General features: G+C 41.5%; 1 protein-coding gene across 1 annotated transcript; it reads right to left on the reverse strand.

Annotated features, from left to right (window-relative positions):
- Positions 1-11386: 11386 nt before the first annotated feature.
- Positions 11387-20065, reverse strand: LOC144638849 (uncharacterized). The gene is made up of 3 exons (XM_078498138.1): positions 19585-20065; positions 13540-14046; positions 11387-11730 (listed from the first exon to the last, which is right to left on the reverse strand). The coding sequence occupies exons 1-3, from the start codon at positions 19832-19834 to the stop codon at positions 11417-11419; spliced, it is 1071 nt and encodes a 356-aa protein (XP_078354264.1). The 5' UTR covers positions 19835-20065; the 3' UTR covers positions 11387-11416.
- Positions 20066-20749: the final 684 nt, after the last annotated feature.

Genomic DNA, 20749 nt, shown 5'->3' on the forward strand with positions numbered 1-20749 from the left:
GACAACGTTTTTCTCGGGTTAAACGAAAACGGAGAGGTTTTGACATGGACGTTCACTAAGTCTACTGCCTCAACAGAGATCGTTGATCTTCTCAAAGACCTTAAAAGGAGACTTGATGAATCAGGTGATAATTTGGAGATAGTTATTGTGGACGATTGCTGTCATGTAAAGAACTTGTATGAAAACGTATTTCCTGACGTAAAACTTCGATTAGATATATTTCATGCTTGTTCAAGAGTTATTCAGAGTATACCGAAATCTGATAGTGCAAGACAACAGTTTTCAAAAGAGTTTTCTCTGATTTTTCGTCGCAACGGAGACCTTGGCGAGGAACGAACAATGAGCACACCTGATCCGGATGAGATAGAGGCAAATCTTGAACGTTTGCTATTTGTTTGGAGACAAAAATTGACAGAAGACACACTTCACCAAATAGAGAACCTGAGAAAACACATACAAAAAGGATGTCTGTCGGACATACCAGCTGGATGTGGAACGGAAAAGAATGAGCGATTACATAGACACCTCAACAGATCACTTCTGTGTGGAGTTTCCAAAATTGGACCTGAGCTTGCTATTGCAATTATGAGCTGCGCATTATTTGCATGGAACTGCAAACGAAAGGGTAAATCATTGCAAAGTAAGAGAACAGCTCCCATACCGCCAATCGAAGCCGTTTCTTCAACACATGTGCCTTTAAATAGTCAAAAACATATGAAAGCCTTACAGTCGTCGTCAACATTTGCAACTCAATCTTTTTCCAGCGTGGTAGCCACATCTCATACAGGTCTGGCAAATTCTGCGGAGGACATGAAGAACGAGACATGCTTAAGTTACATATTGCAAAGAGTACTCCACTACCAAGATTTTTTCAACATTTTAACGGACAAATGTAAAAACAAAGCCCTTGATATGATAGCCTCTCTATGGTTACAGAATGTCACGCTTGCAGCCCATATTAAAGAAGAATCGGAACTCAACTTTGTAGAAACTGACATGGCTGCTCAACACAGAGATAATTTGGAGCGAAATCTATCTGGCTTTGATCTTGAGGTAGACGAAATCGCAAAAGATGGGAACTGTTTTTTCAGAGCAACAGTTAGACAGCTCCACAAACATTTACAGAACATCAAGGACCAAATACAACCCCACATTGATAGACTCGGTCTGGGAAAATCTGAGAAAGATGATTGCAAAAAATTAAGGAATCTATTTGTACAAGAACTTAAAGAAAATTTCGACGAGTACAGAGAATGGATGTCCGGTAACTCTATGCAATCGCTTTCAGAGATTGAAAAGTTTGCAAGAGACGGCTATTTTGCTAGCGAAGTGGGCGACATTTGTGCTCGGGCTACCGCTAAGCTTCTCCAGATACCTATTGTCCTTGTAACAGCTTTACCAACTGTCCCCACGATTCCATTCATACCTGACGAAATTGTAACAACTGAGCCCATTTACATAGCTTACGATCATTCTGGTCCTGGTCACTACGATGCCACGAAAGGTAAGGTTTTGTTGACTCAGATTTTGATACCAGGTACAGATTAGGGAAATTTCAGTTTAGCGAAATCGTTTATTTTCCAATGCTGTAAAACTGTTAGCTAGGTAATGCCGTGGACTTATTTTCAATTGGCCTTTATATGGATTTTTTTTTCGTTATATCCAGTTGGTGGATAAGCGGTTCAAAAAATGAATTTGAGGCAAACGTTATTCCCCGCTTTTTTAAAAAACGTTATTCATTAGCTGGTATTTAATTTGGCATGACCGACAGTGATAAGGTTAATCGATAATTAGGTTTTGTCGAAATAGTGGGATAATTTCAGTCTAAACGTTCACACTAGTACTGTGCAGGTAGTTCAGTTTGTGAACAAATGTTTTGTTATCTGTAGCAATGAATCCGCCCTGTCCCGGAATCTCGATGTTGTTTGTAGATTTGGCTCTGTCCATTCCTTTAACGATCAGTCCGTTTACTACAGCGCTTGGTGGCGTGAAAGGTTTTATCTTTCACGTTAATTTACGGTCTGTTTTTTTTTCCAACTTACAGATTCCTCAAAATCGGATGAACAAGATCAAACCATGGATATCGTAGATAAACGATGCACCTGCGGAAAAAATGCCAAAGACCCTTCAAAAACTTCGTGCACAGATTCTAAATGTCCATGTAACAGCAAAATGCAGTCTTGCACCAGAAAATGTCGTTGCTACAACTGCATGAATCAACACAATGAAAAGATGACTCCACAGAAGCGTTACATTAATTTCCAGCGGCCTAAACGGGGTTGCACGTGTGGCAGTGCATCGAAACAAAAAATTCCTAACTTAATATCTTGCAGAGACGGGAAAAGGAAGACCAAGTGTCCATGCCTGGCGGGAGGCTTTGGATGTACTGACAACTGCAGGTGCTACAACTGTGGAAACATTTTTCAGGTTGGTGGTATTTCTACTGCTATACCTAACCAAGAAAGGAAACGCCGAAACCGTGAAACTGTATCGCCATACAAAAGGAGGAAAGGAGCGGACTTTATGGAACTACAAGGAGCTGTGATTAAGTCAGGACCTTGGAGAGTTTTGGAGACGTTGTGTCTGCTGGTTTGCCGAGAGGTGCTTCTTTCCAGCCACTTGCCTGTAAATTCTGCAACTCTGGCGCAACTTTACAACTTTGTGGCAGAATCACATAGGATGAGAGAGATGTCAATAGGTATCGCCACAAAAAGTACGGCACAAATAGCTGCCAAGTTTGCTCGTCTTAGTGAACAACATCAGCGGTGAAAAGCTCAAACCCCCTGCCAATTATTAATGTCATGGCGTGTATTATTTTCCATTTGCAAGACATTCGGCTTGGGTTCTTTCCAATGTAAAGCCTTATTATTTTCTTATCTTCAAAAATTTGGTTCAAGAGCTCTAACGACTCTAACGTTTACGACATGTAGTAAAACCGGGAACACCGAAACACACTTTTCCGAATGGGCGAAGCGTTATTATTTAATTTACGCTCGTGTCATAGAATAATTTGTTCGCCACACTTCCAAGAAGTTTTTATTTTTCTATTTTTTGTATTTTTATTTCGTGGTGCACCAGCAAACTAGCTTTTTTGCTAAGCGTGCTGACCACGTTAAGAAAGATTGTATTTTCTTTTTTGTATTGTATTATCCCATCCTACTTCATCATGTTCACTTTTACTTCTGTGCAAGAAAACCTTTATTACATGCAGGTCACTTGACGCTGGCTATTTACGCAATATGTTTTAAAAATGTTATTTCAGTTGCTGGCCGAGGAACAAAAACAATCGGAAAATATAAACCCAGCGACAAGCACTTACCCTACAAGATGCCCATCGTATTTAACAATTATTCCACGACCGCGCGATAGATATGGGATGGTAGATAGCCACCGAGGCGCGTAGCGCAGAGTTGGCTATAACGATCTCATATCCAACAAGCGCGAATGGAATAATTGTTTTATTAAAAACACCGAAGAGAATTGCAATATTTAAGCTCCCCAGCTGTTTTCGTTGACGCGTATCGGCTACGAAATCGTGGATCTCTGTGGTCAATGGCATATGAGCTAATATACCATTTAACAATAGAGTGTTTCTGTCGAGGAACTATCGGCTGTTAGCATAACCACACTGACCTACTATTGGTAATCGCGCAATCTGATTGGCTTAACAGGTGCATACTATCGATCCGTAGAAGGCTCTCGGAGCGCGCGCTTAGTCTTCGCTGATTTTATCAATCAAAACCTTCAATAAATCAACTCTAGCTATATTTTGTGTTTAATAGATCGGTCAGTGGGTTATGCTAACACAATTAGACGGCTCGCTCTCGGTTTCTACCGGCTTTAGAAACCTCGAGCTCGCCGTCTAATTGTTTATTTAGTTGCCCGCGGAAATTTGATGTTCTTGAAACAAATAGCTTCGAGGGCTAATATGCTAGTTTCAAGAACATCAAATTTCAAAGGGGCAACTATCAGACCGATAGTTCCGATACAGAAACACTCTATTGTCTTTACTGTTCACCACTAAATTTTCTTCCGCGCGCACATACAAAAACGAGCATCGTGAATTATTTTTACTTTTCAGGATAAAATACTCAATGAAAAGCCGAAATTTAACAAACGAAACAAAACCTTGCTTGTTGTTGTTGTTGTTGTTTATTAAGAGGAGCATTTCTTTGCTAAAGTGTCCTGATTACTAAGAGGGTTTTTTAGAAAGCTTTAGGATTATAGAAAGCAGTATCCATTCAGATGAGCGACAGCCTGGCTGCAGTATTCTGCTATTTGTGCGTCCGCCGACACGATTACGTTATTGTTGACTGAAAAGGTCCGGGGTTGCGGAATGATACAGTATATTGTCCGCTTTAAATAATTTTCACTGTCTTTATTTGTATTTATTTACACGAAAAAACGCGTAATAAACTAGTAAGCCTTTCACCTGTATTCCCCTCATTTTCGGTTTTCAGAATATTACCGAAGGCTGAACTTGGCACAAATGCATCTCATATTGATTCCACTGTTTTCAATATATACTGCAGCCCGATTGACAAATTTCAACAAGTTCTGAGAATTCGGAAGGGTAGGGCTAAGCAAAACGCTTAAAATTTAATTCTAGTATACAAAAGTCACATTTTTGAACTTATCAACATCTGCATGTTGTGGCAACTCAATGCAAGCATTGATGGGAAATGTCGCTTGTATAACCTTGCTCTTCTATGCACCCATTATCATACCCCTGTGCACCTTGACGCGAAACTGAGTAGGCTGCTGAGCTCACTCACACCCTTTAGACAACAACCTATGATACGTAACAGTGGTAATGGCGTACCCAGCCTATAGGCTAGAACTCTAGGGCATACAAACGTTTCAGCAATCGTATTTTCTTCCGTTCTGGAGCTTTTTTCAAGGTAGAATGAAAAGCAATATTTACTGGTATCTCTACCCTTTCGCGATAATTTCAAGGCGCATTGCGCAAGTGAAAACTCTGGATTCATGCAAGCATATACATACATACATAGACTCTATTTTCTCTCAAATTTTAGAGTAGCTTATAATGTACTGAATATAAGTAGCTAATATCTTCGATAAATTAAAAAAAATACACTAAAATACGTTACAAAAATTGAAGAAACTAGAATCTACAGATAAATAGCGGAAAAAGAACCAATAAATAAGCAAAATATGTCTAAACAAAAGTCATTCCCTGAATGTTGCTTTTGAACTCTGTAAAGTCACTTGTTCTAATACAGTTAAGTACCGCATTCCATTGTTTAGCTGAGAAATATGAAAAAGAACTAAGGCCAAAACTCGTTGTCCTTGGCTTACAAAGGGACAAAATGTTATTGCCACGTAGATCGCAACAGGAAGACCGAAGTGAAAACATATTTTTCATGTAAGCTGGAGAATGGGGGGAAACCGGCTTTTGTATTATAACATCAGGAAATTTTGAATGCGTTCATTGGCTAATGTTAGGTGGATGCGAGTCAGGTGGATGAGACTTTCTTGAGAAGACTGCTTGTATGGGGACAAGTAATCCACAAGTATGAATCCAAGGAATCTTTTATTTAGTGCTTCAAGCTTGTCCGCATCGGGCGCGCAACAAAAATGCCAGACAGAGGAGCAATAGTAGAAATGCGGTAAAATGCACGCCTTGTAAAGCTTGAGTGGGGTGCCCCTAGGTATAAGTTGTCAAAAATGCAGCTTAACATGTAATTGATGTACAATGATATGTGACGTTAAAGAAAAGCTCGTTTATATATATGACTGGATTTTTGGAAACGTGCTCTCCGGCTGAAGCAAAGCTTTTTCGCCTGACTTGCCTTGATTGACTGATAAAGCCTGTGATTTTCCTGGTAGAGTGCCAGGCAGGGCTGTGTGTTGTTGACCCGCTTTTCAAAAATCCAGTCATATATAAATAAGTGAAAAAAGTGCATTGCTTTGTTGTGAAATCTTAGACATTTATAGTCCAGTCCCTGGACTTTCCATTCCGAGCGCCCTTTATAGGGGTTGAACCCAGGCGCGCAAAGAGACAGTAAAGGAAAATTTGCATGCGCAAGGGAGAGTTCAGGGACTGGAATAAGACTTTATGTGCTGCCAAAGCTATTAAAATCTCAATATAGTAAAAAAAAGAAGGCCTTTTCAAGAGTTTGTATCTAAAATAAAGTTCCCCATGGAAGCAAACACTCTGCTGTATCCTCGAAATTACGTCTACAACTGTTTGGTCAGTTTCAAGAGAAAAAGAACCTACCGAGGCAAAAAAAAAAGGCTACGGGCCTATCGTTGCGCTTTTGAAGGAAATATTAAAATCATTTTGTAGAGTGAGTTATATAGACAATTTTGAAATGAAACCTGCAGGTACTAAACTTTAAAGCTTTAAAGCTCAAAAGCTTATTTGATAGAGTATGAACAAAATCAAAATCTGTCGTCTGTCGGTTTTAAAAATATGGAGCACCTCAAGTACATAAAGGACCTCAAGTAAGCCAAGCACCTCAAGTAACCCAAGCACCTCAAGTAACCCAAGCACCTCAAGTATCCCAAGCACCTCAAATAACCCAAGCATCTCAAGTAAGTCAAGCACCTCAAGTAAGCCAAGCACCTCAAGTAACCCAAGCACCTCAAGTCAGTCAAGCACCTTGAGTAAGTCAAGCACCTCAAGTAACCCAAGCACCTCAAGTAACCCAAGCACCTCAAGTATCCCAAGCACCTCAAATAACCCAAGCATCTCAAGTAAGTCAAGCACCTCAAGTAAGCCAAGCACCTCAAGTAACCCAAGCACCTGAAGTCAGCCAGGCACCGCGAGTACGTCAAGCACCTCAAGTAACCCAAGCACCTCAAGTAACCCAAGCAGCTCAAGTCAGCCAAGCACCTCAAGTAACCCAAGCACCTGAAGTCAGCCAAGCACCTCGAGTACGTCGAGCACCTCAAGTAACCCAAGCACCTCAAGTAAGCCAAGCACCTCAAGTAACCCAAGCACCTAAAGTCAGCCAAGCACCTCGAGTACGTCGAGCACCTCAAGTAACCCAAGCACCTCAAGTAACCCAAGCACCTCAAGTAACCCAAGCAGCTCAAGTCAGCCAAGCACCTCAAGTAACCCAAGCACCTGAAGTCAGCCAAGCACCTCAAGTACGTCGAGCACCTCAAGTAACCCAAGCACCTCAAGTAAGCCAAGCACCTCAAGTAAGCCAAGCACCTCAAGTAACCCAAGCACCTGAAGTCAGCCAAGCACCTCGAGTACGTCGAGCACCTCAAGTAACCCAAGCACCTCAAGTAACCCAAGCACCTAAAGTCAGCCAAGCACCTCAAGACAGCCAAACACCTCAAGTAACCCAAGCACCTAAAGTCAGCCAAGCACCTCAAGACAACCAAGCACCTCAAGTAACCCAAGCACCTCAAGTAACCCAAGCACCTAAAGTCAGCCAAGCACCTCAAGACAGCCAAGCACCTCCAGTAACCCAAGCACCTAAAGTCAGCCAAGCACCTCAAGACAGCCAAGCACCTCAAGTAACCCAAGCACCTCGAGAAACCCAAGCACCTCAAGAAACCTAAGCACCTCAAGTAACCCAAGCACCTCAAGTCAGCCAAGCACCTCAAGTAACACAAGCACCTGAAGTCAGCCAAGCACCTCGAGTAAGTCAAGCACCTCAAGTAACCCAAGCACCTAAAGTCAGCCAAGCACCTCAAGACAGCCAAGCACCTCAAGTAACCCAAGCACCTCAAGTAACCCAAGCACCTAAAGTCAGCCAAGCACCTCAAGACAGCCAAGCACCTCAAGTAACCCAAGCACCTAAAGTCAGCCAAGCACCTCAAGACAGCCAAGCACCTCAAGTAACCCAAGCACCTCAAGAAACCCAAGCACCTCAAGAAACCTAAGCACCTCAAGTAACCCAAGCACCTCAAGTCAGCCAAGCACCTCAAGACAGCCAAGCACCTCAAGTAACCCAAGCACCTCAAGTAACCCAAGCACCTAAAGTCAGCCAAGCACCTCAAGACAGCCAAGCACCTCAAGTAACCCAAGCACCTAAAGTCAGCCAAGCACCTCAAGACAGCCAAGCACCTCAAGTAACCCAAGCACCTCAAGAAACCCAAGCACCTCAAGAAACCTAAGCACCTCAAGTAACCCAAGCACCTCAAGTCAGCCAAGCACCTCAAGTAACCCAAGCACCTGAAGTCAGCCAAGCACCTCAAGTAACCCAAGCACCTGAAGTCAGCCAAGCACCTCGAGTACGTCGAGCACCTCAAGTAACCCAAGCACCTCAAGTAACCCAAGCACCTAAAGTCAGCCAAGCACCTCAAGACAGCCAAGCACCTCAAGTAACCCAAGCACCTAAAGTCAGCCAAGCACCTCAAGACAGCCAAGCACCTCAAGTAACCCAAGCACCTCAAGTAACCCAAGCACCTAAAGTCAGCCAAGCACCTCAAGACAGCCAAGCACCTCAAGTAACCCAAGCACCTAAAGTCAGCCAAGCACCTCAAGACAGCCAAGCACCTCAAGTAACCCAAGCACCTCAAGAAACCCAAGCACCTCAAGAAACCTAAGCACCTCAAGTAACCCAAGCACCTCAAGTCAGCCAAGCACCTCAAGTAACACAAGCACCTGAAGTCAGCCAAGCACCTCGAGTAAGTCAAGCACCTCAAGTAACCCAAGCACCTAAAGTCAGCCAAGTACCTCAAGACAGCCAAGCACCTCAAGTAACCCAAGCACCTCAAGTAACCCAAGCACCTAAAGTCAGCCAAGCACCTCAAGACAGCCAAGCACCTCAAGTAACCCAAGCACCTAAAGTCAGCCAAGCACCTCAAGACAGCCAAGCACCTCAAGTAACCCAAGCACCTCAAGAAACCCAAGCACCTCAAGAAACCTAAGCACCTCAAGTAACCCAAGCACCTCAAGTCAGCCAAGCACCTCAAGTAACACAAGCACCTGAAGTCAGCCAAGCACCTCGAGTAAGTCAAGCACCTCAAGTAACCCAAGCACCTAAAGTCAGCCAAGCACCTCAAGACAGCCAAGCACCTCAAGTAACCCAAGCACCTCAAGAAACCCAAGCACCTCAAGTCAGCCAAGCACCTCAAGTAACACAAGCACCTGAAGTCAGCCAAGCACCTCGAGTAAGTCAAGAACCTCAAGTAACCCAAGCACCTCAAGTAACCTAAGCACCTAAAGTCAGCCAAGCACCTCAAGTAACCCAAGCACCTAAAGTCAGCCAAGCACCTCAAGACAGCCAAGCACCTCAAGTAACCCAAGCACCTAAAGTCACCCAAGCACCTCAAGTAACACAAGCACCTCAAGTAATCAAAGAATCTCGAGTAAGTAAAGAATCTAAAGAATCTCGAGTAAGCAAAGAATCTCGAGTAAGCAGAGTATCTCAAGTACATTATAAACACCACATTTGGGTACATTATAATTACCATATATGAAGTACCTACCTGTCCAGGCGTCCTTACCGCTGACCAACCGCTGACGGACCGAGGAGCCGGGGATCACTCTGGGCTCGAGATTGTGCCTGTTGTGCATGTGTGGTGTCGTTCTTTGGGCTTGAAATGGCGAATTTTAGCAGTTTGAAGGATTTTGCTTTCGCAGAAGAAAGGGTAGAACGTCCAACAGCAACAAATTGGAATAGCTCCAGCGCTGTGGCGATTTTCTACCTGAAAACCTCATCACACAGCTTTCAAACTAAGCAGCAGAAAAGAGGAAGGCTTGACGAATCTTCTCGTATCATTCAATCGAAATTTCATCCAAACAGCCCAGAGCTAGTCCTCGAACAAAAACGAGTAACCAAAATTTTTCAGCCATCCGAATGCGTAGTTTCGAAAAGTTGTGCCGGCGGGAAATCGCTATTCCCCAGCCTCTTTCTGATTGGAAACAATTAAACAATGGTTTCACAAGAAATAAAATGCAAACAGCGGTAACAAACATAACACATGGACTACGCATGGTTTAAAAAAGAAACAAAAATTTACTTGTCGTTTTGCATGCTACAGCACGCATCTTCAGAAGTGACGGTTACAAAAAGCGAAAGATTTTAACACTTGAAAAATACAAAGCGAGGTACTGGTAACCAGCTAAACAATAATTAACAACAGTTATAACAATAGGTGAGAGCTAATAAAGCCAAAGCTTTTCACTGCCAACGAAAAATTAAGGGCAGGTTTAAAGTCCCGTAATAACAATGGCTCTGAACGTGCATTGTCCATTTCTGAAACTTAAAGAAAACGTTGAATTTTCTTATCTCTGTATTTGCATGTTCTCAGTGTTTTATAATCTTCTTTTTTGAAAATTTGTTTTAATCTTTGTAGTAAATAATAAAGATGTTAAATTTTAAGCTCGGTAATAAATAATGAAGATGAAGTGTTCAACATGACTCGAGCATGGGACAAAGAAAAATTCTGAGTCCCCGACGGGAATCGAACCCATGGCCTCCCAGATACCGGTTGGGCGCTCTAACCAACTGAGCTACGAGAGACTCGTTGTGAGCTGGGCCATTTTACTAGCTCGCAACGAGTCTCTCGTAGCTCAGTTGGTTAGAGCGCCCAACCGGTATCTAGGAGACCATGGGTTCGATTCCCGTCAGGGACTCAGAATTTTTCTTTATCCCATGCTCGAGTCATGTTGAACACTTCATCTTCATTGTTTTAATCTTTTCTGGGAATATATCTCTGCAAATTTCTGTTTTACTTGTGTTTTTGTCATCGAAGGTGCGCCACAAGTAACTAGCGCGCCAGCGTTGTTCTTCTCCATGTCAGCGTGGTTGCTACGCAACAAGAGTAATTTATGCGCCTAGTGACGCAACTTTGGCGCAGAGTTGTTCGTTTCAGTCGACGTTTCGAATTGAAAATGCTTGTGTGCAATTACTGTCCAAGGGAAAACCAATATTCTTTTATACAGCACTGCTTATGAGTGTGTACGTAAATTGGGTTCTACTGTGTAACTGAGTGTAATCAGACAGTGAAAATAAAATAAAATATAATTCATACATATTTTCTCTGAAGCGGTGCTGTCTGTTTGACTTTAATATCTAATTACTAAGGTTTTGACTTTTAATTTAATGGCTAGCTTATTCCGTTACAGTGTTAGTGGCCTGGCAGCTCGCTGTGACTTGCAGTAGTACAAACGCGTCTTCTTCAGTCACAAATCAACAATTTTCTTGTTCCCTTATCCAATCTCTAATTCCAACACGACGGACTGTGTCTCGTTAATGGATTTTTTACGAGCGTCAATGTGACAACAAAAACTAAACAGACTGATGTTTATTTTAACGAATCATCCTCTACAGACCTACTGTGTAACCACTTTTTTAAAGTTAAGCTTTCTGATCAACTGTTCCATGTAAAAAGAAAATAACTCATCATCATCATAAACTGTATTTAACTTTATAAACTTTGATTGTTTGCAAATTGTAGTTCATATTGGCTATTAAGTGTAAGCTTCTTACTTCTCAAAGCCAAAAACTTCCATTTCACTGATAGTAAAGGATTGACCTCCTGCTAGAAATGTGGTACCATTCTGACCTGCTGGGCACTGGTATGAGTTGTCCAGCCTGGAGTGGCAGTTACTGCTGGAATTTGGTGCATTGGCAATATAAAGATCATGACCACCTCCAAATGTTGGCCCATAGCTACTGTGGCAGTAGATAGCATTTACTTCTTGTCCAGACTTCAAAAGCATCTTTGTTGGAGGCAGACCGTTTTGGTTGACGAGGCTGAACAGAAACGATCCTGGTGTTCTTTTGAAACTTCCAGAACCTAATCAAGAAAGGGAATAACTGGCCGATGATAATGCTCACCAGGAATTCATCCACTACAGAATACTAGGAAAATAGGCAATACTACTACTTCCTATTCCTAAACAACTAGTGCCATTACAACTCCTCCTCCCCACCACCCTGCGAGGGCTGTGTCTAAAAGTGGGACGGGGACGTGGGGAATAGGACGCGAGGACGCGTGTTTGGGACGCAGTGTCACAGTGACAGCGGGACGCGGGGACGCGTGGCCTAGGACTTAGGGACAGCGGACTCGGGAGGTAGGGATTCGGGGACGCGGGACGCGGAACGCGGGACGCGGAACGCGGGACGCGGGACGCGGAACGCGGGGACGGAGGACTAGGGGACGTGTAAACAAACAGAACCAGTTTTTTTGTGTTGAATGTGTAAAATACAATTTCTGGAGATGTCATACGTGTGACAGTTGATTTCGCGCTAAACGTCAATGATTTTCGTCACGACTTTACTTGTCAAACAAAAAAGGTAAACGCACACCATTGCTGAGCGTTTCGTTCGCTAGCAAATGAATTTCCCGACACAAATTTGGTTAAATTAAACATTTTAAGATTTTTGTGAGACTTATACTGTAATTTCAAGTCTTCTACGTTTGTTAACCGGATGAAACTGAACGTTTTACCGATCTATTACGAAAAAATTAATTTCATACGAAGCCAACACAGGGAGACTACGTCGCGCCAACATGTTTACGGCTCGCTAAACATAAACGTTTTGTACCTTTTACCTTTGTGCTTTAATGCATCGGTCAGCAAAGCAAAGCTCTTCTGAAAGCTGGACCACACAAGGGTTTAATCTGAGCCAGTTAAAAACAGTTTTAAGAGCTGTGGCCGCGGAATAAGATTTATTATACTTTATCACCAGTTCATGACCGCTCGTGCGAAAAGTTTTCTGACATTCCTTCAAACTTTGAATTTTTATAAGTCGGCGGGTAAAACGCTCAGGAATTTGATGACGGGCGTTCACCTTTTTGGTTTGACAAACAAAGCCACATAATAATGTGACCGAAGTCGTTGAAGTCTAGCGCCGAAATCAACTGTCACGCGAATCTTTCTTTTTCGATACCTTCGGAAATTGTATTTTACACATTCAACATAAAAAATTGGTTCTGTTTGTTTACCACGTCCCCGAGTACCACGTCCCAAAGTCCCAGGCCACGCTTCCCGCGTCACAGCACCAACCCCAACCCCAACCCCCCCCCCCCCCTCGCGCGCGCACGCGGGGGTCGTGAATTTTAAAACGAATCTTAAAATGTGCACTCGTGATGACTGGGTGGCCCCACTTTCTGCAAAAGAAGAGAATGAACATGGCCGATATGTAAAGCTTTGACGGCAACTGCGATATAAAACATATGCAATAGCTACTTTTATACTCGTAGAGCATTTAAGTAAGGCCATCCCAATGAAATGTTTCGTTTCCCATCGCCCCGTCTCTTGTGATAGTGGGTCGGTCGGTCGGTCTGTCGGGCAAAAAAGAAAGAAAAAAGAATGAAGGGGTCTTGGTTCCAGAGAAGTGTGCTAAGTAAGAGCGACAACTTACAAAGTCAACTCGAAAACGTGGTCTTTTAGTTTGTTATTCTAAACAACCTTTGAAAATGTGACAAGGACATCACATCATACCAATTGTTGTTAATAAAACAAGATCGTGTGCTTTTAAATTCAAGTATTTGCTTCTTTGACTAGTGAATCTGGATTTTTTTTTATTTTACTTTTCGAAAAAAATGGGTCGGTTGGGCGATGGGAAACGAAACATTTTATTGGGATGGCCTAAAACATACTATCCCAGTTTTGGTTGGCATATCCTCCAAATATGTAATTTCCATTCTTGACCACTGTCACAGTTGGTCCCTTGTTGTCACAACAAGAGTGAAAGTTGGAAGTAGACCAGCCATTACGCGAAGCACGATATAACAAGTTGCCACCGATGTTTGTGAGGACCCGGGTTTCCTTCACCCAGTTCATCAATGTTTGGCATTGATCAGACGATAGGATCACAGAATCCTTGAAGGGTTTTGGCTCGGGTTTTGACTCAGGTTTTGGCTCAGGTTTTGGCTCGGGTTTTGGTGTTAGCGCCTTTATCATTCCCTCAACTTGAAAGAATGCAGCCTCGGCCAGAAGCTCTTCACGAATTCGAACAAGCTCGTCTTGAGGCACAATAAGCTGCCCAGTGCGAAGATAATTCAGGATATACCGGAAGTGAGTTCCATCGCGATCAATGAAGTAAGATCCATCCTCGTTTGGCTTTGTGTCAAATCTTCCCGAAAACATGGCGTGTAACATTGAACCTGGGATAAGTATGATTAAAGAAAAGTGTATAAGAACCTGGCAAAACAAGAGGAACAGATTTTGCTGTTATAAAATTGTTCCGAAATTAGCCGCTTTTTTTCAGAACTTCTGAGACACAACGATAAAGATGAAATTAAACCAGAAATCCAACGATTTTACCTAAACTCACTTAAACTTAACAGTACACAAACGGTGAATTGGAGAAACATTTATTCCGGCATGCAGTACTGTTTCCTTGTTCAGTTAGGCCCTAAGAAAGCGAAAGTCTCTGTTTTTGAAACCGATCTGATAACATTAGTTTAATGAGGCCTTCCAAGGGGGATACGGCGGTACTCGTGTCGCAAACCGTGGTGTTACATACATGTGGTGTATCAGTTTTATATCGTTCGTAGCATTTTAGAGTAGATGGTATAAAGTTTGTAGCATTTTACGTAGATCGATTTTTTGTGAATTATCATATTCTTTTTGTATATCTGTAAAGTTGGCTGAAAAGCCATATCAATGGAGACAACTTTAACCGAAGTCGCCTATAAACCCACGGCTGTAAATGTCGCTGTCGTTTTTCCAGTATGCCTCAAAATCCCCTAAAACAACGAAGCGATGGTTATAAATGTCTTTCTTTTCAATTGTAAGTTCATTTTTACAGCATCTTAGTAGCTTGTGTCATGGTTTAGTCAAAGAGGATAAAAACATCATTGACGTTTATTCTTTATAAACAAGAAACTGACAGAGCCGGAGTTTCATCAGGCTAGGCCGGCAAAAACTGGGAGTGGCAAACCCGTACGCTCACAAAGGGTCCGGAGACATCGGGGCTTTCCTGGTTGGCGAATGGTACCTAAAAATGGCGGGTCTGAAACTTTTGATCGGATCTCAAATTCTCGGGAGCCTTTGGAAAGAGGTACGATGTTTGTTTACCCTCGGAGTCTCGAACTATTTGGGGCAAGGTCGATCTCGGATCCTCAGATATTTTTTGGCCGAGTTCACCGATTTCTAACAAAAGAGAACTTTCTTCGAGCTACACAGCCGAAGATGATACGCTTCTCGTTCTCGGGTTGCGTGAATTACTTCAAGTATTCCCACCACTTGAGTCCTAACTAAATCAAAAGGGGACAAGTATCTTAATTAAAATATATATTATGAATAAATTTTATGCTTCAGCGTTAACGTTCCCTTAAAGCGAGTTTGGATCAAGCGATTAACTAATAACTGTTAGCTGATAAACGCTCAATTAACTTAAAATTGCAAAACTTAAAACAAACCGGACATTTGCTACCTTAAAACTACAGCAGTCCAGTACGAACCGTGCACAGCTTTAAAAGCACTGTCAACTCGCGATCGTACATCGCAACCTTCAATGGAACTAGTCTATACAGAAAGACGAATCGCCCGAGGTGTTTTTCAGTCTAGTGATCAAACCAATAGGAAGCTAAGGGTGCGTTTCTTTGGGAAAAATCCAAATCCGGATTCTTGATCCAAAAACGGATTTTGCGTTTCTTTACCTATATCCGAAAATGGATTAATCTTGGATCAATGATCTGAAGAATCCACACTTCGAGTGGATACATCAGATCATATCTGAATCCGGATTTTTAGGATTCATGATCCGTGCGTTTCTTTGGGAAAGGATTCGAAAAAAGTACCCTGGCCCAGCGGTCTTTGCTGTGAAAATACAGGTTCGCTCTTTGTAAACACTGCCATACGGAAAGTTTTAGGCGGTTATTTCGATCAAAATACAAAAATATTTCACGATAAAAGGAAACAGTAACTTCAGATAGGTATGTAGTATCATTTTAAACGAGATACAGGTTTTCTAGGACAGGCGCTGTGTGCCTACGGAAGTTGTATCCTTTTGAAATTGTCACGAGCGAAATTTGCACTGATCATTTCGCAATCATTCTTCGCTCTCAGATGCTTTCTCGCCACATTGTGCTTAACGCTAAAGAGGATCTACTTTAACGTGTGGTTTTTGTAAAAGATTTTGTATGCTTAAATTATTTTAGCTAGGATACATTCGACGAAAAATAAATTTGTGCTGATATCTTATGTTCTGTGCGAAATGTGTTTACGGGGTTGTCATGGCAAAAAATCCGTTTTCGGATTCTTCGTTTCTTTGGGAGCAAAGTATCCGTGTGATCTGAGATCAATGATCCAATTTTGGATTTTCCCAAAGAAACGCACCCTCAACTAAGTGCTTTAGTTTGATCTTGAACTGCTAGACAAAGCATTTTAATTGCTAAATATTTTCGAGTGTTTTCACACAGTATGAGAGGTTTGTTAATTGTCTTTCAAAAGAAAAGAATGCGGTTTTCGAACTTGCTGCCATTTAGATTGATCAATCCCAGTTTCTATTACTTATTCACAGGTTCGACTAATATGATGAAAAGCATTTTTTATAATTTCGTTTATTCAGATGGCTAGGCATTTGTATTTTTTTCTGTTAGTCTTTTGTTAGGGCCCAGGCGACATCCCATCAAAGGCGCGGCAGGGTATCTAATAATTAATCCGATTTACATATTTCATAATCAACAAGTTATGAAAATTTCTTTTTAATAAGTTTTGGGCTTCAACGTCCCTAACCAAGGTTAAATCAAGGTTAAATCACTCGACTCAAAGAGTCTCCAGAAAGCGAATATTTGATAGCTAATAGCCGTGATCTGTTAATTTGAAATTTCAAAATTACGAACCCAATTTGGTACGTCTTTGCCGTGGCATGTTCAGTCATAGTCTCCCTCGCAGCCGTTCTTAGTGTCGTCACGCAAAATTCCTCCCCACTAACGGCTGCTCACATTCGAACAACATTCCTTTCCACCATTTCAGCCAATCACCATTCGGTTCATATATCTCAGGAACCGTACCCGCCAAAGTAATCTAACCAATCGCATTGCGTGTTTTATTTTGGAGTTCTCAGCTTTCAAAATAGTGACCCTTGGCCTTGAAGAAGCTTTTGATGTTGTTTAATAGCAATACATTTCGAATTTCGAACTTAAATACAAATGCGTTGAGAATCGTTTCGATTTTCCGGCGATTATTCTGATTTGTTCATGACTGGATGTGAATGTGATCTGCTATTCAGCGACCAGCGAGTTGTCAGCTTGCAAAGCGTGCTATCAAAGGCTTATAACGTTTAAAAAGGCATCTGATCATCTTCAAGAGCTTAAAACTGAATTGAAGGGAATCTTCAAGGATCAAACAATTCCAAGAACAAAACGCTTGTTAAGAGTCGTGAAAGACGATGGAGAAACTGCGACAGCTTCATGCCGTGGGAAAGCCTCGAAATGTTTACAATATCCGATCAATACAACTTGATACAGGAGAGACTTTCCGAAACTCATAGGTAGGTTGACAAAAATATCCTTCTTTTTTCTCGACTACATTTCTAAACATTGTTTTTTTGCTGTGAATTCGCAATGTTATTTCGTCCGTTGTGAAAACTTTTAGAAATGAATAAAATATATGTTTCTTAATATACACGTTGTTTGCTTCAGTTCGAATGTTTGATCCGAATGTTCCGCAAAACGTTAAAATACTGGAAAATATTTCGCTCTGTTTCAATAAAGACGTCCAGAACCGCAATCTTTGAGAAAGAAGAGACAAGAATACGGAAACAATAATTATATTTGTCGCTCCCGAACGCATACTTCGCCGTGCATAACTTGCAATTGTTGGATGACATGAACCGTCCCGACATGAACTGGCGAAAAGTAAAGTTTATCCCAACACAAATTAAATTTAGTCAAATTTAACTTTTTTTACACAGCAGAGGAATTTAAAACTTTTTATGAGACGTATGGTCTTCGGTTTTTAGTCTTCTGCGTTTGTAAACCGGTTGAAACTAAACGGTTTACAGATCTTTTCAGAAAAATAATTTTTCGAAAGCAGACACGGCAGACAATGTAGCGCCGCATTGTTGAACGGTTGCTATAAAATAAGCTAAAAGATAAAAGTTTGCGCCTTTTATTTTCATGCTGTTTTATTGCAACGGTCAGCGAAGCGAAGCCCTTTTTGATAAATTTCCCGCATAAGGGTTTAATCGGCACCAGTTATAGAGAGTTGACGCCGCGGAATAAAACAAATTAAATTTATTTATCATCAGAACTTAATGCGTGCGTGCGAAATACATGGGATCGAATGTCCTTTGAAACGCAGACATCACGTCGCAAAATTACAGGAGTACTCCGTGTATTTGTTCAGTTTCTGCTCCAAATTCAAACCGAAATTAATGATGTAAGTGGATTCAAAATACGCTGTAGAGAATTTTAAAAGCTGGCTCAACAGTCCCGTGAATGATTCTAAATGCTCGGTGATTTCGTTGAATATCGAATGCCGTGATTGTTAATTTTATCGAATGTTTCAAAACGTGTTGACAATGTTTTGAAAAATTATTTATAAATGGAATTACAACGCTTTTTGATTCCGTTGAAAAACATTGCTTGCGTTTTCAAAACACATCGAAATGTTCTTCTCTGCAACAACCGAATTCGCGGGAAAAAACATGTTGATTACGATCTCCCGTGCTGTGATTGGTCACATAAGAAACAAAGGGAAAGGAATGTTGTTCGAATGTGAGCAGCCGTTAGTGGGGAGGAATTTTGCGTGACGACACTAAGAACGGCTGCGAGGGAGACTAGTTCAGTCACTGGGCAGGGTAAAACCAGTATAAGTCTCGGTCAAAGATTTCCAAATAAGAGACAAGGCGCCTTGGCCCCGGGGGGGTACTCAAAAAAGTTTTATACGGGGAGGCTCCGCCCCAAGTTCTAACCCCTTACCCTTTTATATACCATTTTTGACAGAAATTGTACCCCTTTCGTATACCTTTAACTGAAAAAAGGTACCCCTTTCATATACCTAAGAGTCATGGCGTTTACTTAAAATAGGACGTATTCTTGTCATTTTTAAGTAGCGCTTAATAAATTAAAATAATACAGCCAAAAATTGCGTCTGTTCGAAATATTTTAATAAAAGGCCCTTTTAAATAGCCAAATGACAGATTTCCATACCCTTTCATATACTTAAACTCGTGAAATCCCTACCCTTTTATATACCTGAAGCCTGAAAAAGGTACCCCTTTCAGGCGGAGCCTCCCCGTATAGGCCATTAAAGGGAGTACCCCCCCCCCCCCCCCCGGGGCCTTGGCTTGTATTGGATTTTTGATATTTTACTATTCGCCACCCACTACCCGGGAAAAAAAAGGCAGGCTTGGGAAATTTTGAAAACCTAAGCTTTCAGAAATATCATTTCTTGCATTCGAATTCTAAGTCACTTTCATGGGAATTACAGTTTTATTACTTGCAAATTTTTACTGAGCTGTTGTTGGCGAAATGCACAACTTTCAATCACTGTGGTCGCTGTCAATTTTTCGCGTTTATTGCATGTGTCGTTTTCGAATTTCAGCAGTATTAAATCATGTCGCTTATATTATTGACGTTTAGAAAATCCTGTGTCACCAAGATTCAAGGGTGCGATTTACCCCTTGCAAGGTCTCTTCAATATTGAAGATGTCGCATGTACTTGATGTACTTAAGGCAATTACAAAATACCTGGATCCTTGTTCAAGGTTGCCAAACTGGTAGAGAAACGGTGGCCACCGACATTAAGATTCACCATTTTTGAAAAATGCACGTGCTCGAGCTTTTTCGCTGCCTCGTCAAGAGCTTCCATTTCTTTGCGAACTCTGTTCGTCTCGCGGTTCAAAATATCGAGGACATCTTTGACACGATTGTTCACATCCTCTAACACTTCACTGCTGTGGGAACTGGTTTCTTCCTCCGACTTGTGCGATGAAGACATCTTCCTTCGAACAAAGACGCTGCAAACTCTGACTTCGTAGAATCTGATATGTGAAATAGCTCCGATCGAGCGGATCACCCGATTCTAAGAAGTTTCGATTTCGCGGAAATATACATTATGGATTGTATTTTGGTCACGCTACACCTGTCACGAAAATGACGATTCGCCCAGTCCCCTCTCGGCGTTCTTTATGAGACCATTGCAACCTGTTTTTAGACAAGAAACCACAGCAAATTACAAAGTTTGTCTACGCCCTCTGAATGCATTTGTACCCAGTACGGTGTTTGTTTTGCTGGTCTATTGCAAAGACTTCGTGACAGAACTCTTTGCTGTTAAATATTTTAATAGTTTATTTTAAAAGACAATTTGTTAATTTAAGACAGTAATTTATCAAAATCCTTGTTGAGAGACACATACAAAATGTTATCAATATTAAGTAAAAATACGGCTTGGATCACGAAAGTTTGTAAATGAAAATAGGCGGAATACGACTCAATAGTTTTTCATGATCATCGCACTATTAAAATGACGCATCAAAAAAAAGACTCAGACTCAACAATTTGTTAAAGGTTTTGATCCATATCTGAGGCCCTGTCCACACTGACCCGGGTGAATTTAAAAACGCATCTTTTTTTACCCGAATATCCCAACCGTCCACACTGAAATGGCGTTTTCGGTCACCGAAAACGGAACTTTTCAAAAAAGCTCACCAAAGTGAATAAATTTGAAAACGCCGGCTAGGTGGTGTGTTGTGAACGGCGAAAGCGGGCGAAACCAGGACTTTTTGAAAACGCTGACGTCAAATAGTCATGTGATCTCTGTCAAAACAAAAGGTTTAAGAGGAAATCCGCCAGGACTTCGAGTAGTTATTGGACAAAATTATGTACCAAAACTATTTACACCTGATTGCAAGCT

This window comes from Oculina patagonica, chromosome 14 (assembly GCF_052425735.1).
Source record: "Oculina patagonica isolate OP01 chromosome 14, crgOcupat, whole genome shotgun sequence".
NCBI lineage: Eukaryota > Metazoa > Cnidaria > Anthozoa > Scleractinia > Oculinidae > Oculina > Oculina patagonica.

Coding starts and splice junctions, on each gene's coding strand:
- LOC144638849 (XM_078498138.1), bottom strand. CDS start 19,834: ATGTCTTCATCGCACAAGTCGGAGGAAGAAACCAGTTCCCACAGCAGT. Junction 14,047..19,584: donor AACCTTGAACAAGGATCCAG/GTATTTTGTAAT, acceptor TACTTATCCCAG/GTTCAATGTTACACGCCATG. Junction 11,731..13,539: donor TGCCAACCAAAACTGGGATA/GTATGTTTTAGG, acceptor TTTCTTGATTAG/GTTCTGGAAGTTTCAAAAGA.